The sequence below is a fragment of the Ylistrum balloti genome, unplaced genomic scaffold, assembly GCF_031769215.1.
Source record: "Ylistrum balloti isolate Yb309-2 unplaced genomic scaffold, AGI_CSIRO_Ybal_v1 Utg370392, whole genome shotgun sequence".
Classification (NCBI taxonomy): Eukaryota; Metazoa; Mollusca; class Bivalvia; order Pectinida; family Pectinidae; genus Ylistrum; species Ylistrum balloti.
Window position 1 is genome coordinate 352,049 of NW_026782271.1, and position 22,399 is coordinate 374,447.

Genomic DNA, 22,399 nt, shown 5'->3' on the forward strand with positions numbered 1-22,399 from the left:
TGGTTCTGTCAGTGATATCTACAATGTTTTATACTAAATGGAATATATGTGACTTGAGAAGAATGTACTCTTATGGTGATTTAGAATTTCTCCGTTAAAAGACAAGATGTAGATGTTTTCATGTCAACAAAATTAATTTAACTTTTCAAAGGAAATAGAACATTTGGCTGTATCTCCATTTGAACACTATGTTTCATGAAAACATACACAGAAACACACTATTAGAGGGATCAGAGTCCATTTCAGGTTAGCTTTCATACTTATACCTTTATACCTGGCGAAGTATACATATCAATTACTCTATTTGGCCCGAAATGGACCGCACAAGGGGTCTTCCTGTTGGAGGAAACCAGAGTACCTGGGTAAAACCCTACTAGGTCGGGAAAGTGACCCCGTACCTTTTCACGTGCGCCCGGGATTTGAACACCGCGCCTCTAGGTGAGCATTACCGCTGTGTCCTCTACATTTGCATGAAGCTGTCATTGTGTATTATTGAGCATTTTTAGTTGTTTCAAGAATGGGTGAATGGAGAGCATCCCAGAACATATCGTTTATCTCATTAACGTTTACCAGGAAACTGATACAGATAGAAAGAAAGGAGAAAACAACGTGGATATTAAAAATGATTTTTGACAGGACCAGTTGATCTCAATTCAAGTAAAGACTTGCAATCCGTATACGGAAATCGTACTCTAGTACGAGGTCTATGGCTGGTCGCACGTGAATGTTTATATCAGCCTACATGTTTCAATTCAAACTGAACTTCGATGGAAAAAGGGCAGAATATGAACAAACGAAATATTTAGACGTAGATCCTAGAAAAAGAACAAGGCGAATAGGACCAAGTTGATATTGGTCGATTAAACAATGTCATCACAAGGTTAACTACAACAAAACCATTATGCATATCTTCTAACGATTAACAAAGACAAGGAAATAGAATGTCCCATCGGGATAATTGTGACAACCGTAAAATCTCCCCGTTATCGTCTTCCACATATATCTGTTGAAGTCCGGTGTCGTAAGTTCATTTGTTAATTGTCGACATTTTGAAAGGAAAATCGTGATATTGAGAACAAGACTGAATATCGAATCAGCTTCGACATGTGAACACCACGGGTTGATGAAAGTGATGGTGAAGCAGGGATATTGTCATCTAGAAATGGAAAATTCAGTGAGGAATTAAGGTTATTACACTTATTATAAATCTTGGTAGAATGCTGTTTCTGTTGATTTCGTGGTAGGAAAAGATTGAGTTAAATGGCTGTATGTTGTATCCTTTATTTTTGAGGGATGTTTACCATGAGCATGGTTAATAAACATCTTGTCAAAGTAAGACACCACCAATATATTTCAAAGTGAAATTAAAGGATCTGGCAAGTTCTTTGTAACATGTTTTGATAAAATTTTCAATTCAACCAGAATAGACTTAACAGAACATTTTCATTTATGAGATATGACAAAGTCTGCAAACGAATATAGATTAAATGTGAATGGGCAGTTGAGGTCAAACAACTCGTAATTACACTCCAAGTATAATAATGTTATGTATTGGTGATCAAGACACATTGTTTTCGATAAACTTTAGGTCTCCGCCCTATGGGGCGTTAGGGGCATTGTCCAATAGGGAAGATAGAACATATTCTTAAAAATCCCTTTTCTGTAAGAATGAAAGGATTCTTTCCCAATTTGGTCTGAAGCATCCTTGGATAATGGAAAACTATTTCTACATGTCATAGGTCTCGGTCCACTGAAGTGTTGCTGAAAAAGGAAAAATGTAAACATCTAGTGAGCGATACAGGCCCTATAGACCTCTTGTTTTAGTATCTATCGGCGACATAGGAACGCGTTAAAGTTATACCAGAGTTTTTATTGTGTGCATTTAACATAACTCCTTTATCATGAACTTGTTTTGCATTTTTTCTCTTCATGTTTTCCTTCTGTCTTTACAGTTTTATTTTCTTTCAAACACTAAAACAATCGTGACTTTGGTTTCAAAACAAACAAACAAACAAAAACAAAATCTTCGAAATGCAGCCAAAAACACCCACCTGTTTATATCATATATATTTAGCCACAGAAGATATTTCTAATTTCTGATGTAGCTCTGTTTGATTTATTGCTGTTAGATATTATCAATATGTATATCTTTCGTGCATGTCTATAATCATTTTGTTTTGTTCGTTTGTAATCATGCAATGTATGGGTCACATTTGTTTTATGTACGTTTTGGATTCGTCTTTACAGTGAAAAAAAAGGATATTATTTTCGATGGACTCTATTTTCGTGGTATATTAATTTTAAAATTTTAAAAGTTTCACGAGGATATGAATAAGAAAAAAACCATGATAACTGAAGTAATAGATTTAACATTAAGCCATCGCACGACTCATGAAAAATACTTCTTAATTACTTTCTGATTTTTATTAAAACCGCGAAATTTTTAAGTATGCAGTTATATATGTTTAATCATGTTGTCGATGTAGTAATGTTATCTTTACATCCTACTTAACATAATGCCCATTTACAGACATATAACAAACGGTGGCCTTTTCAAGTAGTCCTTTATCAGCGGATTCCGTCGTTTACCTTTAAGCATAACACTTAAGTGGTTGTACATGTACTACTGGTTCAACACCAAGGTCACCAGACAGATGATAACAGTGGTGTATGGGTGTCGATGGAAATGTGTTCAATTTTTCCATGGTCGCCTCATCGGTTTCAACAATTTGCTTCAAGCCTTTTAGCATTGCTGACGACTCACAAAGTCCTGACTTCGCTGTTAATTTTACTTAACGTATTCACGGAGTGTATGTCTTCTGTTGCATTCTTTGCAATAACTATAAATAGAGAGAATTGTACAAAAGACACAAACGTGAATGACACCATTTTATACAAATTTATAAGACACAGAAGAGCGAAACTTTCAAACTACGTCATTTAGCTGTAGGTATATCACATAAGGGACTAACGTACTCTATATATTTCGCCTTAATTCCATTTACATATATATATATATAGCCGATATATATCTACACAGATTACTGTTCTGTCCATCCTTTATGTTCCCATCACTACACGAAGATGTCTGCAGTCAGAAAGATGGTCTAAATTAACAACAGACGGAGATATAAACACTGGGTTAACCAGAAGTTATATTTCTAGCACTAAAAATCGATAAGAAATATCGATGTCTCTGTGTTGTAAGAAACCACAGCTGTGAACTAGATATCATATTCTGTGTAATATTAGGTATAATGTCAGTATTGTAGTGAAGTTGGTATTGTGTAATATTAGGTATAATGTCAGTATTGTAGTGACGTTGGTATTGTGTAATATTAGGTATAATGTCAGTATTGTAGTGACGTTGGCATTGTGTAATATTAGGTATAATGTCAGTATTGTAGTGACGTTGGTATTGTGTAATATTAGGTATAATGTCAGTATTGTAGTGACGTTGGTATTGTGTAATATTAGGTATAATGTCAGTATTGTAGTGACGTTGGTATTGTGTAATATTAGGTATAATGTCAGTATTGTAGTGACGTTGGTATTGTGTAATATTAGGTATAATGTCAGTATTGTAGTGACGTTGGTATTGCTTAATATTAGGTATAATGTCAGTATTGTAGTGACGTTGGTATTGTGTAATATTAGGTATGATGTCAGTATTGTAGTGACGTTGGTATTGTGTAATATTAGGTATAATGTCAGTATTGTAGTGACGTTGGTATTGTGTAATATTAGGTATAATGTCAGTATTGTAGTGACGTTGGTATTGTGTAATATTAGGTATAATGTCAGTATTGTAGTGACGTTGGTATTGTGTAATATTAGGTATAATGTCAGTATTGTAGTGACGTTGGTATTGTGTAATATTAGGTATAATGTCAGTATTGTAGTGATGTTGGTATTGTGTAATATTAGGTATAATGTCAGTATTGTAGTGACGTTTGTATTGTGTAATATTAATTTTAATGTCAGTATTGTAGTGACGTTGGTATTGTGTAATATTAGGTATAATGTCAGTATTGTAGTGACGTTGGTATTGTTTAATATTAGGTATAATGTCAGTATTGTAGTGACGTTGGTATTGTTTAATATTAGGTATAATGTCAGCATTGTAGTGACGTTGGTATTGTGTAATATTAGGTATAATGTCAGTATTGTAGTGACGTTGGTATTGTGTAATATTAGGTATAATGTCAGTATTGTAGTGACGTTGGTATTGCTTAATATTAGGTATAATGTCAGTATTGTAGTGACGTTGGTATTGCTTAATATTAGGTATAATGTCAGTATTGTAGTGACGTTGGTATTGTGTAATATTAGGTATGATGTCAGTATTGTAGTGACGTTAGTATTGTGTAATATTAGGTATGATGTCAGTATTGTAGTGACGTTGGTATTGAGTAATATTAGGTATGATGTCAGTATTGTAGTGACGTTGGTATTGTGTAATATTAGGTATAATGTCAGTATTGTAGTGACGTTGGTATTGTGTAATATTAGGTATAATGTCAGTATTGTAGTGACGTTGGTATTGTGTAATATTAGGTATAATGTCAGTATTGTAGTGACGTTGGTATTGTGTAATATTAGGTATAATGTCAGTATTGTAGTGACGTTGGTATTGTGTAATATTAGGTATAATGTCAGTATTGTAGTGACGTTGGTATTGTGTAATATTAGGTATAATGTCAGTATTGTAGTGACGTTGGTATTGTGTAATATTAGGTATAATGTCAGTATTGTAGTGACGTTGGTATTGCGTAATATTAGGTATAATGTCAGTATTGTAGTGACGTTGGTATTGTTTAATATTAGGTATAATGTCAGTATTGTAGTGACGTTGGTATTGTTTAATATTAGGTATAATGTCAGCATTGTAGTGACGTTGGTATTGTTTAATATTAGGTATAATGTCAGTATTGTAGTGACGTTGGTATTGTGAAATATTAGGTATAATGTCAGTATTGTAGTGACGTTGGTATTGTGTAATATTAGGTATAATGTCAGTATTGTAGTGACGTTGGTATTGTGTAATATTAGGTATAATGTCAGTATTGTAGTGACGTTGGTATTGCTTAATATTAGGTATAATGTCAGTATTGTAGTGACGTTGGTATTGCTTAATATTAGGTATAATGTCAGTATTGTAGTGACGTTGGTATTGTGTAATATTAGGTATGATGTCAGTATTGTAGTGACGTTGGTATTGTGTAATATTAGGTATGATGTCAGTATTGTAGTGACGTTGGTATTGAGTAATATTAGGTATGATGTCAGTATTGTAGTGACGTTGGTATTGTGTAATATTAGGTATGATGTCAGTATTGTAGTGACGTTGGTATTGTGTAATATTAGGTATAATGTCAGTATTGTAGTGACGTTGGTATTGTGTAATATTAGGTATAATGTCAGTATTGTACTGACGTTGGTATTGTGTAATATTAGGTATAATGTCAGTATTGTAGTGACGTTGGTATTGCTTAATATTAGGTATAATGTCAGTATTGTAGTGACGTTGGTATTGTGTAATATTAGGTATAATGTCAGTATTGTAGTGACGTTGGTATTGTTTAATATTAGGTATAATGTCAGTATTGTAGTGACGTTGGTATTGTTTAATATTAGGTATAATGTCAGCATTGTAGTGACGTTGGTATTGTTTAATATTAGGTATAATGTCAGTATTGTAGTGACGTTGGTATTGTGTAATATTAGGTATAATGTCAGTATTGTGTTAACCCTGGATAAACGTCAAAACATCCTCGATACTCCATAAGTTACGATCACTTTTGCTCAATACACAGACCAAACATCTGCACAGAGTGAATGTGATTTTAACCCTGGAGTATCGAGGTGACGTTAAATCTGAATGTAAATCTATTGATGCGCGTTTGTGTTTTAGTATTTTTATTCAAACTATAATCGTTTCTCCTCTTCATCATGACTCATAGTCACGTTGTAATTCGTTAATATTATTCATCTAGATATTTTTTCAATTTTTCATAAAACCGGTTTCGTCTTTACGACACGTCTGCTGGATGCTTTTCTGCATTGTAATGTATCCTGTTAGAGACATTTTAAACCTCACGATTATCTACATGAATGGCATTGTGTACAATGCTTTAATTTGAAGTAAACATGTACACAACCTACAAATGACACCTAAGATGACGTTTGTAGTCACTGGTGTTTGTTCTTTTCTGATAGCGCGTGGTCGACCTTTGGTCTACGAGGTTTGGTTTGAATTCGATTGAATGATGCAACGTTCTGAATAAATATTTGTATTCTACAGTTGTATAAAATCACTCATTGGGGTTATACTCGTACCTGTCTAAAATTTCACATGAATTTTGTATAGACCGATTTTGAGACTCTGTCGACGTCTAGGTATATATATCAACCAAAAGGTGTTTCCGATGATCGCGTCTGTTCATTACTGAAGCATGAGTTTAAGTAAACATTCATTGTTATTGATTATAAATAATATCCTATAAATATAGATATATATTGCGTTGTGGCTACTGAGTGTACTGTTTACAACTTCATGTACATGCAAGTGCTATAAAATGCAAATGGCGGAATCCATGCCTCAACGAAAGAATGATTGTATACTTTATATCGTTTGATGTTACCTCACACAATGACATTCACTCAATGCACATTATAACGAACTGATTGGCGTCCTTTACACGTGTAGGTCGGAAGGTGTCGTGATTCTGAAAAACAGGTTGACAAAACACTTGGCGGAGCACATTTTGTAATGACAAATGTGATTTCCACGAACAATCAACTGGAGTTGATTAAATCAAACTATATTTATTAATCTACCTCTTATGATACACATTAACGCGATTCTAATGATAAACATGGTTATACATCTGCTATAAGAATTCTACACCTGGAGATACCCACAAATTTATCTAGATACATTTTCATAAATCGGTGAGTTCCCCTAAACGAAATTTCGACAAGTGATAATGGAAAGACCTAGAAATTATAACTTAATGTTGAAAATATCTTTCATAAATAGTCCTTACGGTATAAATAACTCACATAAATGTATAAAACGTTACAGCATGAACGCTAAATACACTGGAATACACAGAGAAAACACATCCAAGTCGAAAATAATTATAGGATGCTGTAGTGCATCTTAAAAAAAGGGCAAAGATACCGAATCTTGGTCGAGGAAATCGAACAATTTGATTACTGCATTCCGTTGTTGAAATTATGTGCCTTTGAGATCCTCAGCTGCTGCCAAACGCTCAGCCAGTGAAACATTTTCTTTTGCTGAACAGGAAGCAATTCTGCGAATGTTGTATCCGTGTTTAAGGCAGATATTGGATTATGTTCAAAATCACATAGACCACTGAACATTGATTGAGGTTCTAGGAATATAGGCATTATCAAAAACATTTAGCTTTTATAAAGGCTAAAAATATTGTTGAACTTTTTCCCTTCGTTGTAATATGAATATCAATAATTTTATTGGCTGCATACAAAAGGAATTAGGATTGATAGATAAAGAAGAAAACCCTACCTTTACTTTATCCGATATATTCAAATAAAAGAGGTTAGCCGTAACCTGCACGCCACGTTTAAATTCAATCGAATTGTGGCACGGTTCAGAATATACACATGTATTTGACGTTGTTCCAAAATTATCTGATATATAAAAATACAAATTTACAGATTTTCCCCGTGCTTTTCACTTGTATGTCTTTTGTACAATTTTCTAGATAGTAGCATCCCTACTTCCCCAACCTATGGTGTTTACAATATTCGATATTGTTCTCAATATCACGGTGATCGTGTTATATATCAGAAAGTTTCAACAGATACAGGCTGATAAAATCATGGGATTAACATTGTCGTCATTATGTTCGTTATTATGCTTGGTGGGTCTGTTGTTGTTCACCTTGTCATTTAATTGAGAACATGACATTATTACTCACATTGATCAGATTTTACATGTATCTGTGTGATGTCATGATTTCTCCTGTTTTATGGAGTTAAAATTTGAATAAACAGAAGACGCTATCAAGATTAGACACATATATCCTGTTTTTGTATTCTAAGCCTTTTTAACATGTGTACTTGTGACTTTTCATGCTGTGTCAGGTGCATGTATTGATTGATCAATGCCGATGACCGAAGTTAATCGAGAGCTTAAGTATTTGGTTAAAAAAAATAAAAACGGCCGAATTCATGTCCCCGTCCAATACTTCAAATATAAGCGTGTACACAGAGTTTCTGTTATTCCTGTTACCCCAATGTTTGCAACTCACCAAAAGTAGGTTGTGTACACCTGGAATTTGTCTTATATCTGAAGCAACTATGTACCAAATATCTGTTTAATATACCACCCAACTCTGAGAAAATCAGCCGAAGCTGATAGTTTTCAAGTTCAGGACAATACTTCTGGAAATAATAAGCTGCGAGGAAACTTTGACCGGTATCTGAAACATCTGTACATTAAATATCAGTCCAATATTTCAACAGCCAAAGAAATTAGAGGGTCCAAATTCCGACATAAGTATGGGCAACGCAAAGCATACATATACCCATCGGTCTACATCGGGGGAAATTAGGTTTCCCAGAGAAGTTTAGTTTTATTTGTAATGTGTAGTGATTTCTTGGTTTGAATTTCTAGGTTGTGCGGGTATCAGTTGATTATATTCGTTTTAACATGTAATAAGCGCCAGAACACACTGTAAGTAAGTTTGCCTTTCTTCGCCATTATTTCTGTATTTCCCAACGCGTTTAACTTTCATGATGTACTGTTATGCCTAATGGCTAATTCATACCGTTTCTACTGCATTATCCAGTACAATATAGTTCCTCAGTCGGTATTTAATACTTATCAGCGATATTTTGTACATAAGGTATAATATAATGTAACAAAAAATAGTTAAAAGTACGAAAAAATCCTTCATTTTTCATTCCGCCATTTGCATTTCCGGACACTCCGTGTTGAAATGTGTCCTGACTACTAAACGACTGACATGGGTTCAAAATGATCAAAATTGTTTTTATCAACGGCAATATGATGAAAACGAATGTTTGCAAATATACATGGACTGAGTATTGTTTCTGTTGCACTTACGGTGGTATGAACGAAATGGAATGCAGACATATTTCTAATTTATTGTGACGCACACTGTCCTGTTACAGATGCAACGACAGCAAATTAACGTATGTTGTATCCTGCTGGGATGGAATTCGTTTCGTCAATTGTTTTCACTGAATGGGATTTGTATCGCCAATATTGGTACACAGTTTAGAGGCAAATTATTCTTTCAACCGGAGTTTTTTTTTTTTTTTTAAATCGTCAGAAAAGTAACCTGTGATTTATGGCCACAACAATACTTTAGCAATACGGTTTTCATGTTTTAATTGTTTAACAAGTTGAAGATAAACATTGTGTAACGATGATATACCGTTTTCACAAAGTATAAAAATAACAAAACTAGGTGACTGGTGTAAGTTATAAAACAAATCGATACAATGTATTTGTCCGACATAAATATTATTAGTTATTACCCGAATATGACTGTTGATTAATAACTTGTACATGTAACACTGAGTCGTTCATACGATCGATCATGGTGGCTGGCAACAGAACAAATTTATGCAATTTCCCACACACAAGCTCCGCGTGTGTGACAGTTTGGTTTATGATATTCGCCTAACGGTATGTGTGTGCACAGTTCTCACACAGCGTAGTACACATATAGCTATACACACTACTGCAAGGCGATAGTAACTGTGATAGGGACCATTCACAAGCTAGTGCTGATGAATTACCAGACCACGTGGGCACAGACACGGGTACAAAGTACCCTGCAGTCACTGTAATCTGATTACTACTGGACTCTGCCACCGTGATAGTCACTGGACAGTCATACGACGTCCCTGCTGTCTAGCCAGTGCTTGTCTTGATTTTAACATTTTATTTCTGTACACAAGACATTCACGAAGGACCATTACGTAAGGAATAGACGACACCCAATAATGGCAGATGCAGCTCTTGACGAAGTGGTGCAGACTATTGGGGGTGTATGGGTACTTGTCAGAAATGAAAACCTGGATGAATACTTGAAAGAAATCGGTAAGACCACGGTAATATATGGGATTATGTATTTTTAATAGACAATGTTGATTTAATTGATTTTGACCATTTTGAATGCCAATGCGAGCTGTGTCTTTGGTGTCAATCGGCATATGTCTGATATTGTAGATCGATACACTAATAATCTTGTCCAGTTATGATTCAGTGCTGATCATTTTAATATAAACGCGTCGGAGCTCCGTACAATAATTCTTTTATTAAAGGGCGGTATTTAACTATGTAACCTAATGCACACCTGTGTACTCATCAAGTTACCATTCACGTGTTATTTTAGATCTTGTACCGACGTGAATAGAATCTGATGATTATATTTTTCGCATTTCTTAACCGTATACGTAATAACACAACGAATCATTGCGATGGTCACATTACACCGGCTTGAGTGACATCATAATAACATATAAACTCCCGGCGAACTTTCATCCTGTTTGATACACAAAAACACTGATGGAAACATTTAATTCTAGTTTCTGTTAGTTTAATACCGAAACGTGCGTCAGTGTGATTAAGAGAATACAATCGATCTCTTCAATAGAGGCCAGTTTAGGGAGCATAGAAAAGTGGCATTTCTACGCAAGTTGTTGTTATAAAGAGAGGCACATCTCACCAGCATGTCTTGGTGAGCATAGGATTCCTAAAGCATTCTTGATTCGATGATGATAGATGTGGAAGTTGAGTATTTTATCACATAAAATGTCTGTTGTCAAGCGAATTCGCCCTCATCCCTTCTGGGATTCCTCCTTGAGACTCGGTTTATATCGGACGTTTGACAGTGTCTCTTGAATTCGCCCATGTATTTTTTTTCGTATATTACCACAACAGTTTGGAGCGTTTATTATGATACAATATGAGCAGTGACGTTTCACTGCGTATTGTCCTTTGCATTTGGACTTAAAACCTGTCAAAATGTTGTTCTTTTAGATATATGACAGAAAGTTTTTTTTTTCATTTCATATGAGACTGTATGAAATTCGACTCGAAGTTATAAGTTTTGGTCGCCGCGACTCGCAAAAAGAAATTATCTCCGACTCGTTTCATAAAATATCATTTGAAAGGAAAACTCATAATTTTTAATAGGTCCTATATATATTTTCCCTGTATGCGTTTCAATGTGTTTGTCTTTTGAAAAACAAAACAACAACTAAACCATAACAGAAGACGGTTACCTTTATACCACTTTGCAATTCAAACGAGGGGTTGAGAAGACCATTAGGAATAATTATCATCAATAGAAAATGACAGTGAATTTAATTCCATCTGACTACGTGTTCGGACGGCAGGACCGCGGACAGTTGAAGATACTGCCTTACAAATGTTTGACAATTATGGCACAGCCTTAAAACTCGAACAACAGAACTAGCTACAGTCAGTCAATGACCGGATCTTAGCAGTATGTGAGGGACAGAAAAAAGTTAACGATTTATAAAGCCGACATGGTACGTTTACAGTGTGTCTTGACTTAGGAGTGTAAGTCTCTTTAAGGTCATCATAACACAGTTCACTTGCTTAGTGTTGACAGTGTCTCGTACAGTTCGTGATGTGTCAATTGAGATAAGTGCATGATATGTCAAGTTGGGTCAGTGGTGTGTCAAATGTAGCTAGCGGTTTGTCAACTGGTTGCGATGTGTCAAGTGCGGTTAGTGGTGTGTCAACTATGGTCAGCTGTGTGTCGAGTTGGGTCAGCGGTGTAACGTGTGGTTAGCGACATGTCAAGTTTGGTAAGCGATGTGTCAATTTTGGTTGGTGATGTTCGGGTTTCGTCTTTAACAATAACTACCCTTGTCCGTATTCTTCTATATGTTTGTAATTTTCAAAATTTACTCGGTGGACCAGACACTATAGTTGATACAAAAGATTTATAATAGACACAAGAGTTTATATATATACCGAAGCTGTTTAGTCTGATAACAAAATGCAGGAGATGATGTAAACTTATTTTACCAGTAAGTTTCTGGCACATTCTATTTTGAGCTGTAAAACGAGAACCCTCTTCATCTGTATACATGTTAATGCAGGAGTTTACATTGTACAATGTAAGAGTTGTTATGTTTTTATATTGCCCGTATATGATGCAGTTGTCTATGTGTATACGTCACCATTAATTGTGTATGTAATTAGTAGTACTAGTATTTTTTTTTCGGGAGTTAATATAAATACTAATACACAGTTTGCTGGTGGTGCCCGTAGTGAAAATTAACCTATGTTTTATCGTGTCCATAAGTCATTGTATGACATGATGGCCTAGGGACAAGAATAACCAACACGTCTCTCATTAACTAAAACACCATAGGGATTTGATATCTTGGACATGTCCTGGCGTTTTACGAATTCTCTCCCCGTACCAACAATCTTCCTTAGACAAAAAAGGTCATAAATTGCCTGGAATAGTTTTCAGGCACTGTGTGAGAAACACGCCTGGATTGGTCCAAATAGTTCTCATGCCCCTGTGTGAGAAACACGCGTGGATTGGTCCAAATAGTTCTCATGCCCCTGTGTGAGAAACACGCTTGGATCGGTCCAACTATTTCTCATGCCCTTGTGTGAGAAACGCGCCCGGATGGGTTCAAATAGTTCTCATGCCCCTGTGTGAGAAACACGCCTGGATGGGTTCAAATAGTTCTCATGCCCCTGTGTGAGAAACAGGCCTGGATGGGTCCAAATAGTTCTCATGCCCCTGTGTGAGAAACACGCCTGGATGGGTCCATCTATTTCTCGTGCCCCTGAATGAGAAACTACTGACAAGAAAGGTGTCCATGGCAACACGGAGCTCAGGGAATACTCTCACAAGGACAATGGACTCGAGGTGTGGGAATCCCCGTCGATATATTGATAAAACTACATGTAACGCTGGCTCTTGTGTGATGCCATCATATCTGTGGTGTTATCGAGGTGTGACAAACTAACATTAGGTACAATCCAATACATTAATACTAACATCAGACGTAGATAGTGCTCATCAAAAAGCGTCGCAATAATTGAAAGGAAATCAGCAAATTACGCTGTAGTTTTGGAGTTGTAAGTAACATTAAGTCACGACCGACATCATTGTGAGGTACATAAATGAAGTCCCAGTATCCTTCGACCCCAGCACCAGACGTACAATTTGACAGACGAATGATCTGTGTGTATCATGTCACATGTTGGGCAGTCTTATAGTGAGATTGGCTAACCAATTACTCTTCAATTATTATCATATTTGTGTGTTATATACGCGTCAATACATTTATTGATACAAAAATGTATCGTATCCAGAGTACGGCGCCTTCCGGTTGAATGACGCGCCTATGACTTCTTCGTGATGGTTCCCCTCAGTAGTCAACAATCCTCGCTTCTTCTAGTAACTAAGATGTCAAGTATGTATCGATGACTTGTATAAATATTTTGGAGAACACGCGTACACCCCTGACGTAATGATGATATCCGGTAGAATGACGCTGAAACTTGGGAAGGTGTCTAGACACAACAGAATTCCATATAGACCGAATAAATGTGCGATTACTTATTGAAATCGAAATTGTATGTAATTTTTGTTCAAATATCTTATTCATTTGAACATTATAGTCGTTAATGCCAAAAATACGAAAATACGGATTAGAATATTCAACGCATGAATGCTACGTTGTACTGGTCTATTGCGCCTAATTTCTTTAATTTTTTCATAGTAAGTTTTTTGGACGGATTTGGGTCTTTCTATATTTAATGATGGCGTAGTTCCGATATGCCACATCATCGGCACGCCTGCATGTATACTTACAAATTGAAAGCATTCAGGCTGACGTATGCATTCCTTATACTTCAAACATTGCTCAAGTGTGTGTATCATCGTGTAAACATGCTTGCGGTATTTTAATGCATGTCGTAAGATGTTCGTCTATGGTTCTCGTCTTATAACTGGGACTGTACAGTGATCAGAATTGATCTGCATTTCCCCACTGTAACGTAAAAGATTTTATGTTCCCGTTTCTTTCTCTTTGTTATATAAGTGACTTTATACACTAGGGATAGTTCCCCTTATTACGCTGACTGTTGCAAACACATAACATAGTAATTGACAAACAATTAATTTTACATACAAACATGTCAAAGTTTGGGCTGTATTATCTATACTGATAAAGTTTTAACTCCACAACAAAACATGTAGGTACATATACGACCTAGATACGTACTCACGTGACTGGTCTAAATGACCGGTGAAGATGTCGACATTGATATATGTTGGCGTTTAGCCCCAGGTATTTGTCAACTTTCAGAATACATATGTACATGGATATTACAGCGATCTCTTTATTTATATCGTAAGATGGCCCTTGAAAATGACCCTATCATACCATTGTACCAGACTATATCACAGCTATAGTGTTTTCTCTGTTCCATCATTTGACATAACCAGGTTTAAAAGCTTGTTGTTTAAAACAATATTTATAGTAGTGAATATTACACAGTCTGCCAATCCCGGTTTCTGGGACAGATATGCGCATTCAGCTCTGTCTGTGTCTCCTATAGTTGTAATCTTTATATGTATAACACATGTAATTCACCCTTACTCTATGTATACCACCTGTTGTAACGTGCCTAACTCTATGTATAACACCTGTTGTAACGCGCCCTTACTCTATGTATCACACCTGTTGTAACGCGTCCTTACTCTTATGTATCACACCTTTTGTAACGCGCCCTTACTCTATGTATCATACCTGTTGTAACGCGCCCTTAATCTATGTATAACACCTTTTGTAACGCGCCCTCACTCTATGTATAACACCTGTTGTAACGCGCCCTTAATATATGTATCACAACTGTTGTAACACGCCCTTAATCTATGTATAACACCTTTTGTAACGCGCCCTTACTCTATGTATAACACCTGTTGTAACGCGCCCTTACTCTATGTATCACACCTTTTGAAACGCGCCCTCACTCTATGTATAACACCTGTTGTAACTCGCCGTCACTCTATGTATAACACCTGTTGTAACGCGCCCTTAATCTATGTATAACACCTGTTGTAACGCGCCCTTACTCTATGTATAACACCTGTTGTAACGCGCCCTTAATCTATGTATAACACCTGTTGTAACGCGCCCTCACTCTTTGTATAACCACTGTTGTAACGCGCCCTTACTCTATGTATAACACCTGTTGTAACGCGCCCTTACTCTATGTATAACACCTGTTGTAACGCGCCCTTACTCTAAGTATAACATCTGTTGTAACGCGCCCTTACTCTATGTATAACACCTGTTGTAACGCGCCCTTAATCTATGTATAACACCTGTTGTAACGCGCCCTTACTCTATGTATCACACCTGTTGTAACGCGCCCTTACACTATGTATAACACCGTTGTAACGCGCCCTTGCTCTAAGTCTATTGTGACGCGCCCTTACTCTATATGTATCACACCTGTTGTAACGCGCCCTTAATCTATGTATAACACCTTTTGTAACGCGCCCTCACTCTATGTATAACACCTGTTGTAACGCGCCCTTAATCTATGTATCACACCTGTTGTAACGCGCCCTTACTCTATGTATAACACCTGTTGTAACGCGCCCTTACACTATGTATAACACCTTTTGTAACGCGCCCTCACTCTATGTATAACACCTGTTGTAACGCGCCCTTAATCTATGTATCACACCTGTTGTAACGCGCCCTTACTCTATGTATCACACCTGTTGTAACGCGCCCTTACTCTATGTATAACACCTGTTGTAACGCGCCCTTACCCTATGTATCACACCTTTTGAAACGCGCCCTCACTCTATGTATAACACCTGTTGTAACTCGCCGTCACTCTATGTATAACACCTGTTGTAACGCGCCCTTAATCTATGTATAACACCTGTTGTAACGCGCCCTTACTCTATGTATAACACCTGTTGTAACGCGCCCTTACTCTATGTATCACACCTTTTGTAACGCGCCCTCACTCTATGTATAACACCTGTTGTAACTCGCCCTTACTCCATGTATAACACCTGTTGCAACGCGCCGTCACTCTATGTATTACACCTGTTGTAACGCGCCCTTACACAATGTATCACACCTGTTGTACCGCGCCCTTACTCTAAGTATAACACCTGTTGTAACGCGCCCTTACTCTATGTATCACACCTGTTGTAACGCGCCCTTAATCTATGTATAACACCTGTTGTAACGCGCCCTCACTCTTTGTATAAGCACTGTTGTAACGCGCCCTTACTCTATGTATAACACCAGTTGTAACGCGCCCTTACTCTATGTATAACACCTGTTGTAACGCGCAATTACTCTATGTATAACACCTGTTGTAACGAGCCCTTACACTATGTATAACACCGTTGTAACGCGCCCTTGCTCTAAGTCTATTGTGACGCGCCCTTACTCTATGTATAACACCTGTTGTAACGCGCAATTACTCTATGTATAACACCTGTTGTAACGAGCCCTTACACTATGTATAACACCTGTTGTAACGCGCTCTTACTCTATGTATAACACCTGTTTTAACGCGCCCTTACTCTATGTATAACACCTGTTGTAACGCACCCTTACTCAATGTATAACACCTGTTGTAACGCACCCTTATTCAATGTATAACACCTGTTTTAACGCGCACTTACTCAATGTATAACACCTGTTGTAACGCACCCTTATTCAATGTATAACACCTGTTGTAACGCGCCCTTGCTCTACGTCTATTGTGACGCGCCCTTACTCTAAGTCTATTGTAACGCGCCCTTACTCTATGTATCACACCTGTTGTAACGCGCCCTTACACTATGTATAACACCTGTTGTAACGTGCCCTTGCTCTAAGTCTATTGTGACGCGCCCTTACTCTATATGCATCACACCTGTTGTAACGTGTCCTCTGTACAGTTTTGGAAAGTACCTTATAGTTTGATCACAGTCCCGTTGGAAGCGATAACAATGTCGCTGCAATCATTTTATAACACTTATTCATTTCAGTAGTTATATATGACATCTGCTTTTGAGAAGAAAACCTATATAATCAAAATCCAGTATATTAATTTCACAGTATACACTAAATATGATCTACGTTACACGTTTAAAATACTTGGCGTTCGTCAGGGTCATCGGTGCAGTTTGTAATAAGCGACTATTGTATATGCAAAACAGTCGTGTGTATTGATAACATTCAAGAAACGATTACTGACATTGCACAGGATCGGGTTACAAAACTGATACACAAACCAGCACAATTAAGTGTAGATATGCACCCACTCCCTCTCCTCCTCTACACACCACACACGTTCTTCCGCCCTCAATACACACCAAGCACACACGGCCTTCCCAATTACACACAACACACGCACCTCCCCGCTACAAACCACACACGCAGCAGTTCTTCCACTACACACGCCTCTTCGCTCTTAATACACACCATCCGCACACGCCCTTCTCCACTACACACTACTCATGCACCTCCCACCACAACACACCCACCTCCCCCAGTACACACCACACTGGCGCTCCTCTGTCCGCACTGCACTCCACGCACACACGTCCTCGCGTTACACACCACACAAACATGTACGCCCCTCCCCTACTACACACCTTGCACACACTCCCTTCCCCAATACACATCACATACACGCTTCTGTCCGACTACACACCACACACATGCGCCTCCTCAACTACACACTACACTACACATACATAAAAGCCCTTTCCATCCTACACACCATGCAGACACGCTCCTCCTCTATTACACACCACACCCGCTACTCTCCTACTACACACCATGAACATTCTCCTCTCCTACTACACATTACACACGTGCTTCTCTCAACTACACACCCAGCACCCATTTATACACCCTAAATACACTCTCCTCCCCTTCTACACACCTCACAGACGCTACTACCCAACTACACACTACACACCATACACGCGCCCGTCCACCAATGCACCACCTACCCCCACGCACGTCTCCTACTAAACCCAAACATACACGCCCTTCCCCCACTACACCACACACACGCCCTGCCCCCATTACACACCACACACGCCCCGCCCCCAATACACCACAAACACACACCACCCCTCACTGCATCGCAATCACGCCCCTCCCGCATTGCGTCACACACACGCCCCTCCCACCTTTAACCACACACACGCCCCTCCCCCACTGCACACCACACACGCCCTCCTCCACTAAACCACACATACCCCTCCCCCACTACACATCACAAAACACGCTTCTTCTGCCCATCCCCCACTACACACACGTCTCTCCCCACTACACCACATACACGCCCCTACCTCACTTCACCACACACTACTTCTGTACTACACACCGAACACGTGCCCCTTCCACCACTTCACGTGACACGTTTCGAAAGTACCACTTTAATTTTGCTCATTTTCTAACATTACGCTGAGGTCTCTTTTCTCCAATATCATGTTTTATACTAACATAGATTACAGGTTACGGTTATACTGCCAGACCATACTATTACTGTATACATATACTGGGGCAATACACTCTGCTCTCGACTTCTCGTTACCATAAGAGATACAAATTGTTTTTATTTATATCTCAAATAATTAACAATCTCTAATAAAAAGGGTTTAGTCAATGCAATGTTTTAAAAAGAAATGGATTTTAAAACTAAATAAAAGTATGATTTTATTTGTTATATACCCTCTCAAAGTTAAATAATATGTCAACATACATTGTACATTAAATAGATATGATATGAAGCAGTGTGTTTTAGGAGTCAATACAGTAAACAGTATCTGGACTTAGATAGATAACACGATATATATATGTAAGTAGAGAAATGACTGTAAAAACTTGACGGCTTTAATTGTATCAGTATGTCGAATCGAGTGAGTTCTGTGTGTAAAATAATTACTAAATGACATACAAAACACACTTTGATATATGAATAAAAATGAACTGGCATGCAATTGCAAACAAATATTTTGTCAAATACGAGTACGAATAAAGGCATCACTGCTCTTTTTCTGTTTTGTAGGTGTGAACTTTGTATTGAGGAAGTTGGCAGCGGCGGCTAGTTCAACCATGACCATCACACGCGAGGGCAACCAGATACGTATCGTCACCAAAGGCCCTAAAGATACTGACGTCATCTTCGAGCTCAACAAGGAGGTTTTGTCACATGACCCCAATGATAACGAAATGAAGGTTTGCTGTCAGCCTCTCACTTTCATTCGTACATCATATTAAAGTAACTTTATCATAGATATGTCATATAAAAGTAAACCTGAAAGAGGTATATCGTCAAACCTCGTTATCTCGAACTATATGGGGCCAAGGGAAAACTTCGAGATAATCGAGTTATCTAAAGTTGGGCAGGGACCGACAAAATGCTTCAAATTCAATATGTTTTACACGAGTTCGAGATAACAGGTTAGACTTTATCAATATATGTAACATGATACTAACATTTATTACATGATACGAGAGACGTATATATATCACCTGGTGTTATATATATCTCTGATGATACTAATATTTCAACATTATTTTCTAGGCGACTGTAACGTGGTCTGGCGGTAAACTTACGACAGATTCCGAACCAACGGAGGGGTCAAAGGGCAAGGCCACTTTGGTGGAACGATGGATAGAAGGGGAGGAACTGATAATGGTTTGTAATATATAAATTGTGTGGTGTTAAAAGTCTCTTTGTACATGTAGGTTACCTTATAGACGATAAGACAGGGCATCCGGAAGCCCAAAGTTCAAGGTTGTATTTTGAATGTTATGTGTATCACAAGACAGTCTTCATAACATATGCTATCTACAGTAGACAATGAGTGGACAAAATTAATAAAGGAAACACTTGTTACGTGATTTACAGAAAGATCGATGGCCCCGATGGCTTACCGTACACTGTCTCAACGTACACTCCACTGTGGGGGGACAAGACTGCGTGAAATTGTTTTCTTGTTAGAGATCCAGCCGTAGTGATTGATTTTTCAGGCCAGGTTATTGCCGAAGAGATGAGTAGGTCTTATGCTGTGGTAGAATATTGTGGTGCTGGCAGCTGTTCGATCCTCGCACAAAATTCGATATTCTTAAAACACGTAGTTAGCGTTTCTTGACAGGGTCAGATGAAAGGTGTTAAAGTGTACGTTTTGAACTGTAAAATGCAAAGGTATCGGACAAAAATGGGAAAATGTAATTTGCAATAATCAACAGTAGCAAAGATATCCTCATGCAATGTTTGTTCTGATAATGAAGTATGGCAAGTCACTGTGTTGTACAGTTAACGGTATAGTGATGTGACAAGTGCACGTGTTGTACAGTTAACGGTAAAGTGATGTGACAAGTCCTTGTGTTGTACAGTTAACGGTATAGTGACGTGACATGTGCCCGTGTTGTACAGTTAACGGTATAGTGATGTGACAAGTGCCCTTGTTTTACAGTTAACGGTATAGTGATGTGACAAGTCCCCGTGTTGTACAGTTAGCGGTATAGTGATGTGACCAGTCCCCGTGTTGTATAGTTAACGGTATAGTGATGTGACCAGTCCCCGTGTTGTACATTTAACGGTATAGTGATATGACAAGTCCCTATGTTGTACAGTTAACGATATAGTGATATGACATGTGCCCGTGTTGTGCAGATAGCGGTATAGTGATGTGACCAGTCCCCGTGTTGTACAATTAACGGTATAGTGATGTGACCAGTCCCCGTGTTGTACAGTCAGCGGTATAGTGATGTGACCAGTCCCCGTGTTGTACAGTTAACGGTAAAGTGATGTGACAAGACCCTATGTTGTACAGTTAACGGTATAGTGATGTGACCAGTCCCCGTGTTTTACAGTTAACGGTATAGTGATGTGACAAGTGCCCGTGTTGTACAGTTAACGATATAGTGATATGACATGTGCCCGTGTTGTGCAGATAGCGGTATAGTGATGTGACCAGTCCCTGTGTTGTACAGTTAGCGTTATAGTGATGTGACCAGTCGCCGTGTTGTACAGCGTTTTAAGGTTTTAAGCGGTGAGACCTGTTTCGGTACGATTTTCTTAGTGGTGTGGCCGGTTTCCGTGTGAATCAGTAAGTAGAGTGACTGGTTTCTGTGTGGCATATTTAGTGCAGTGACCGGTTTCCGTGTGGTACAGTAAGTAGAGTGACTGGTTTCTGTGTGGTACAGTAAGTAGTGTGACTGGTTTCTGTGTGGTACAGTAAGTAGTGTGACCGATTTCTGTGTGGAACAGTAAGTAGTGTGACCGATTTCTGTGTGATACAGTAAGTAGTGTGACCGATTTCTGTGTGGTACAGTAAGTAGTGTGACCGATTTCTGTGTGGTACAGTAAGTAGTTTGACTGGTTTCTGTGTGGTACAGTAAGTAGTGTGACCGGATTCATTGTTGTACTGTTAACAATGTAGTTGTGTGACCGGTTCCCTTGTACATTTAAGAATGTAATTTGAGACCAGATTTCGTCCAAGGTAAAATAAACGTATCTACCTTGAGATAGATGGGTCTGTTGTCTGATAATGTTTTGCACAGTGTATAAAACGTCTTGCCGACGAGTGTTTACTGGCATTTTGAAAGAGTGATAGAAATCGAAGAGAAGTACAGTGCAACTCTGGGAAATCATTAGACGACACCAAGGTAGTGCCGTCTCGGGAGACATCTCAAAAACATTCTGAATATTGTAACTTTCTTTTATCCAGATTTGATAAAATTCTTTCTTTCTGGTTTCAGAGTGTTAAAGTCAACAATGTGGTGATGAAAAGGATATTTAAGAAGAAGAGTTAAACAGTCTCGGCGATATTTAGGTTACGTTTGACTGTAGGACATTGAAACTATTTTTCTACTTGAATCAAGCACATTGACACTTTAAAACTTACAAACTACTCTCACGTGCCGTGTGGACTTGTCGACATGCCTTTATGAGGGTGTTTTTATTAATATTAAATTAGCGAGACCATAACTAATGTATAAAATCATTGTTGATGTTTTTGCCGATTTTACACATATTAAATTTGAGTTTGTTTACATGATATAATTGCGATGCTCTTTAATCTAAAGAAACCGTGTAATTTATAGATAGTCAAGATATGTATGGAAATATTTCTGTAGAGAAAAAAAAGATGATCAAGGATTTTCACTGGTATCATTAAATAGGCGTGCCATCAGTGCATACAGCGTGATATATGTCATTGACTTGGTGACTACGTGACAAGATGACATGTAAAAGGAGAGGTCTGTGTGGCTTGTACATAAGTGTTAAATACGTTCGCTGTCTCCCAGCAGGCTGAGCATTTTC

General features: G+C 37.9%; 1 protein-coding gene across 1 annotated transcript; it reads left to right on the forward strand.

The window, feature by feature from the left end:
* The first annotated feature begins 9,782 nt into the window (after positions 1 to 9,782).
* On the forward strand, positions 9,783 to 22,138 carry LOC132554320 (fatty acid-binding protein 9-like). Its single transcript, XM_060218626.1, has 4 exons — positions 9,783 to 10,123; positions 19,133 to 19,302; positions 19,652 to 19,765; positions 21,835 to 22,138. Exons 1-4 carry the CDS (start codon positions 10,027 to 10,029, stop codon positions 21,886 to 21,888), a joined length of 435 nt encoding a protein of 144 aa, XP_060074609.1. The 5' UTR covers positions 9,783 to 10,026; the 3' UTR covers positions 21,889 to 22,138.
* Positions 22,139 to 22,399: the final 261 nt, after the last annotated feature.

Coding starts and splice junctions, on each gene's coding strand:
- LOC132554320 (XM_060218626.1), top strand. CDS start 10,027: ATGGCAGATGCAGCTCTTGACGAAGTGGTGCAGACTATTGGGGGTGTA. Junction 19,303..19,651: donor CCAATGATAACGAAATGAAG/GTTTGCTGTCAG, acceptor ATTATTTTCTAG/GCGACTGTAACGTGGTCTGG. Junction 19,766..21,834: donor AAGGGGAGGAACTGATAATG/GTTTGTAATATA, acceptor TTCTGGTTTCAG/AGTGTTAAAGTCAACAATGT.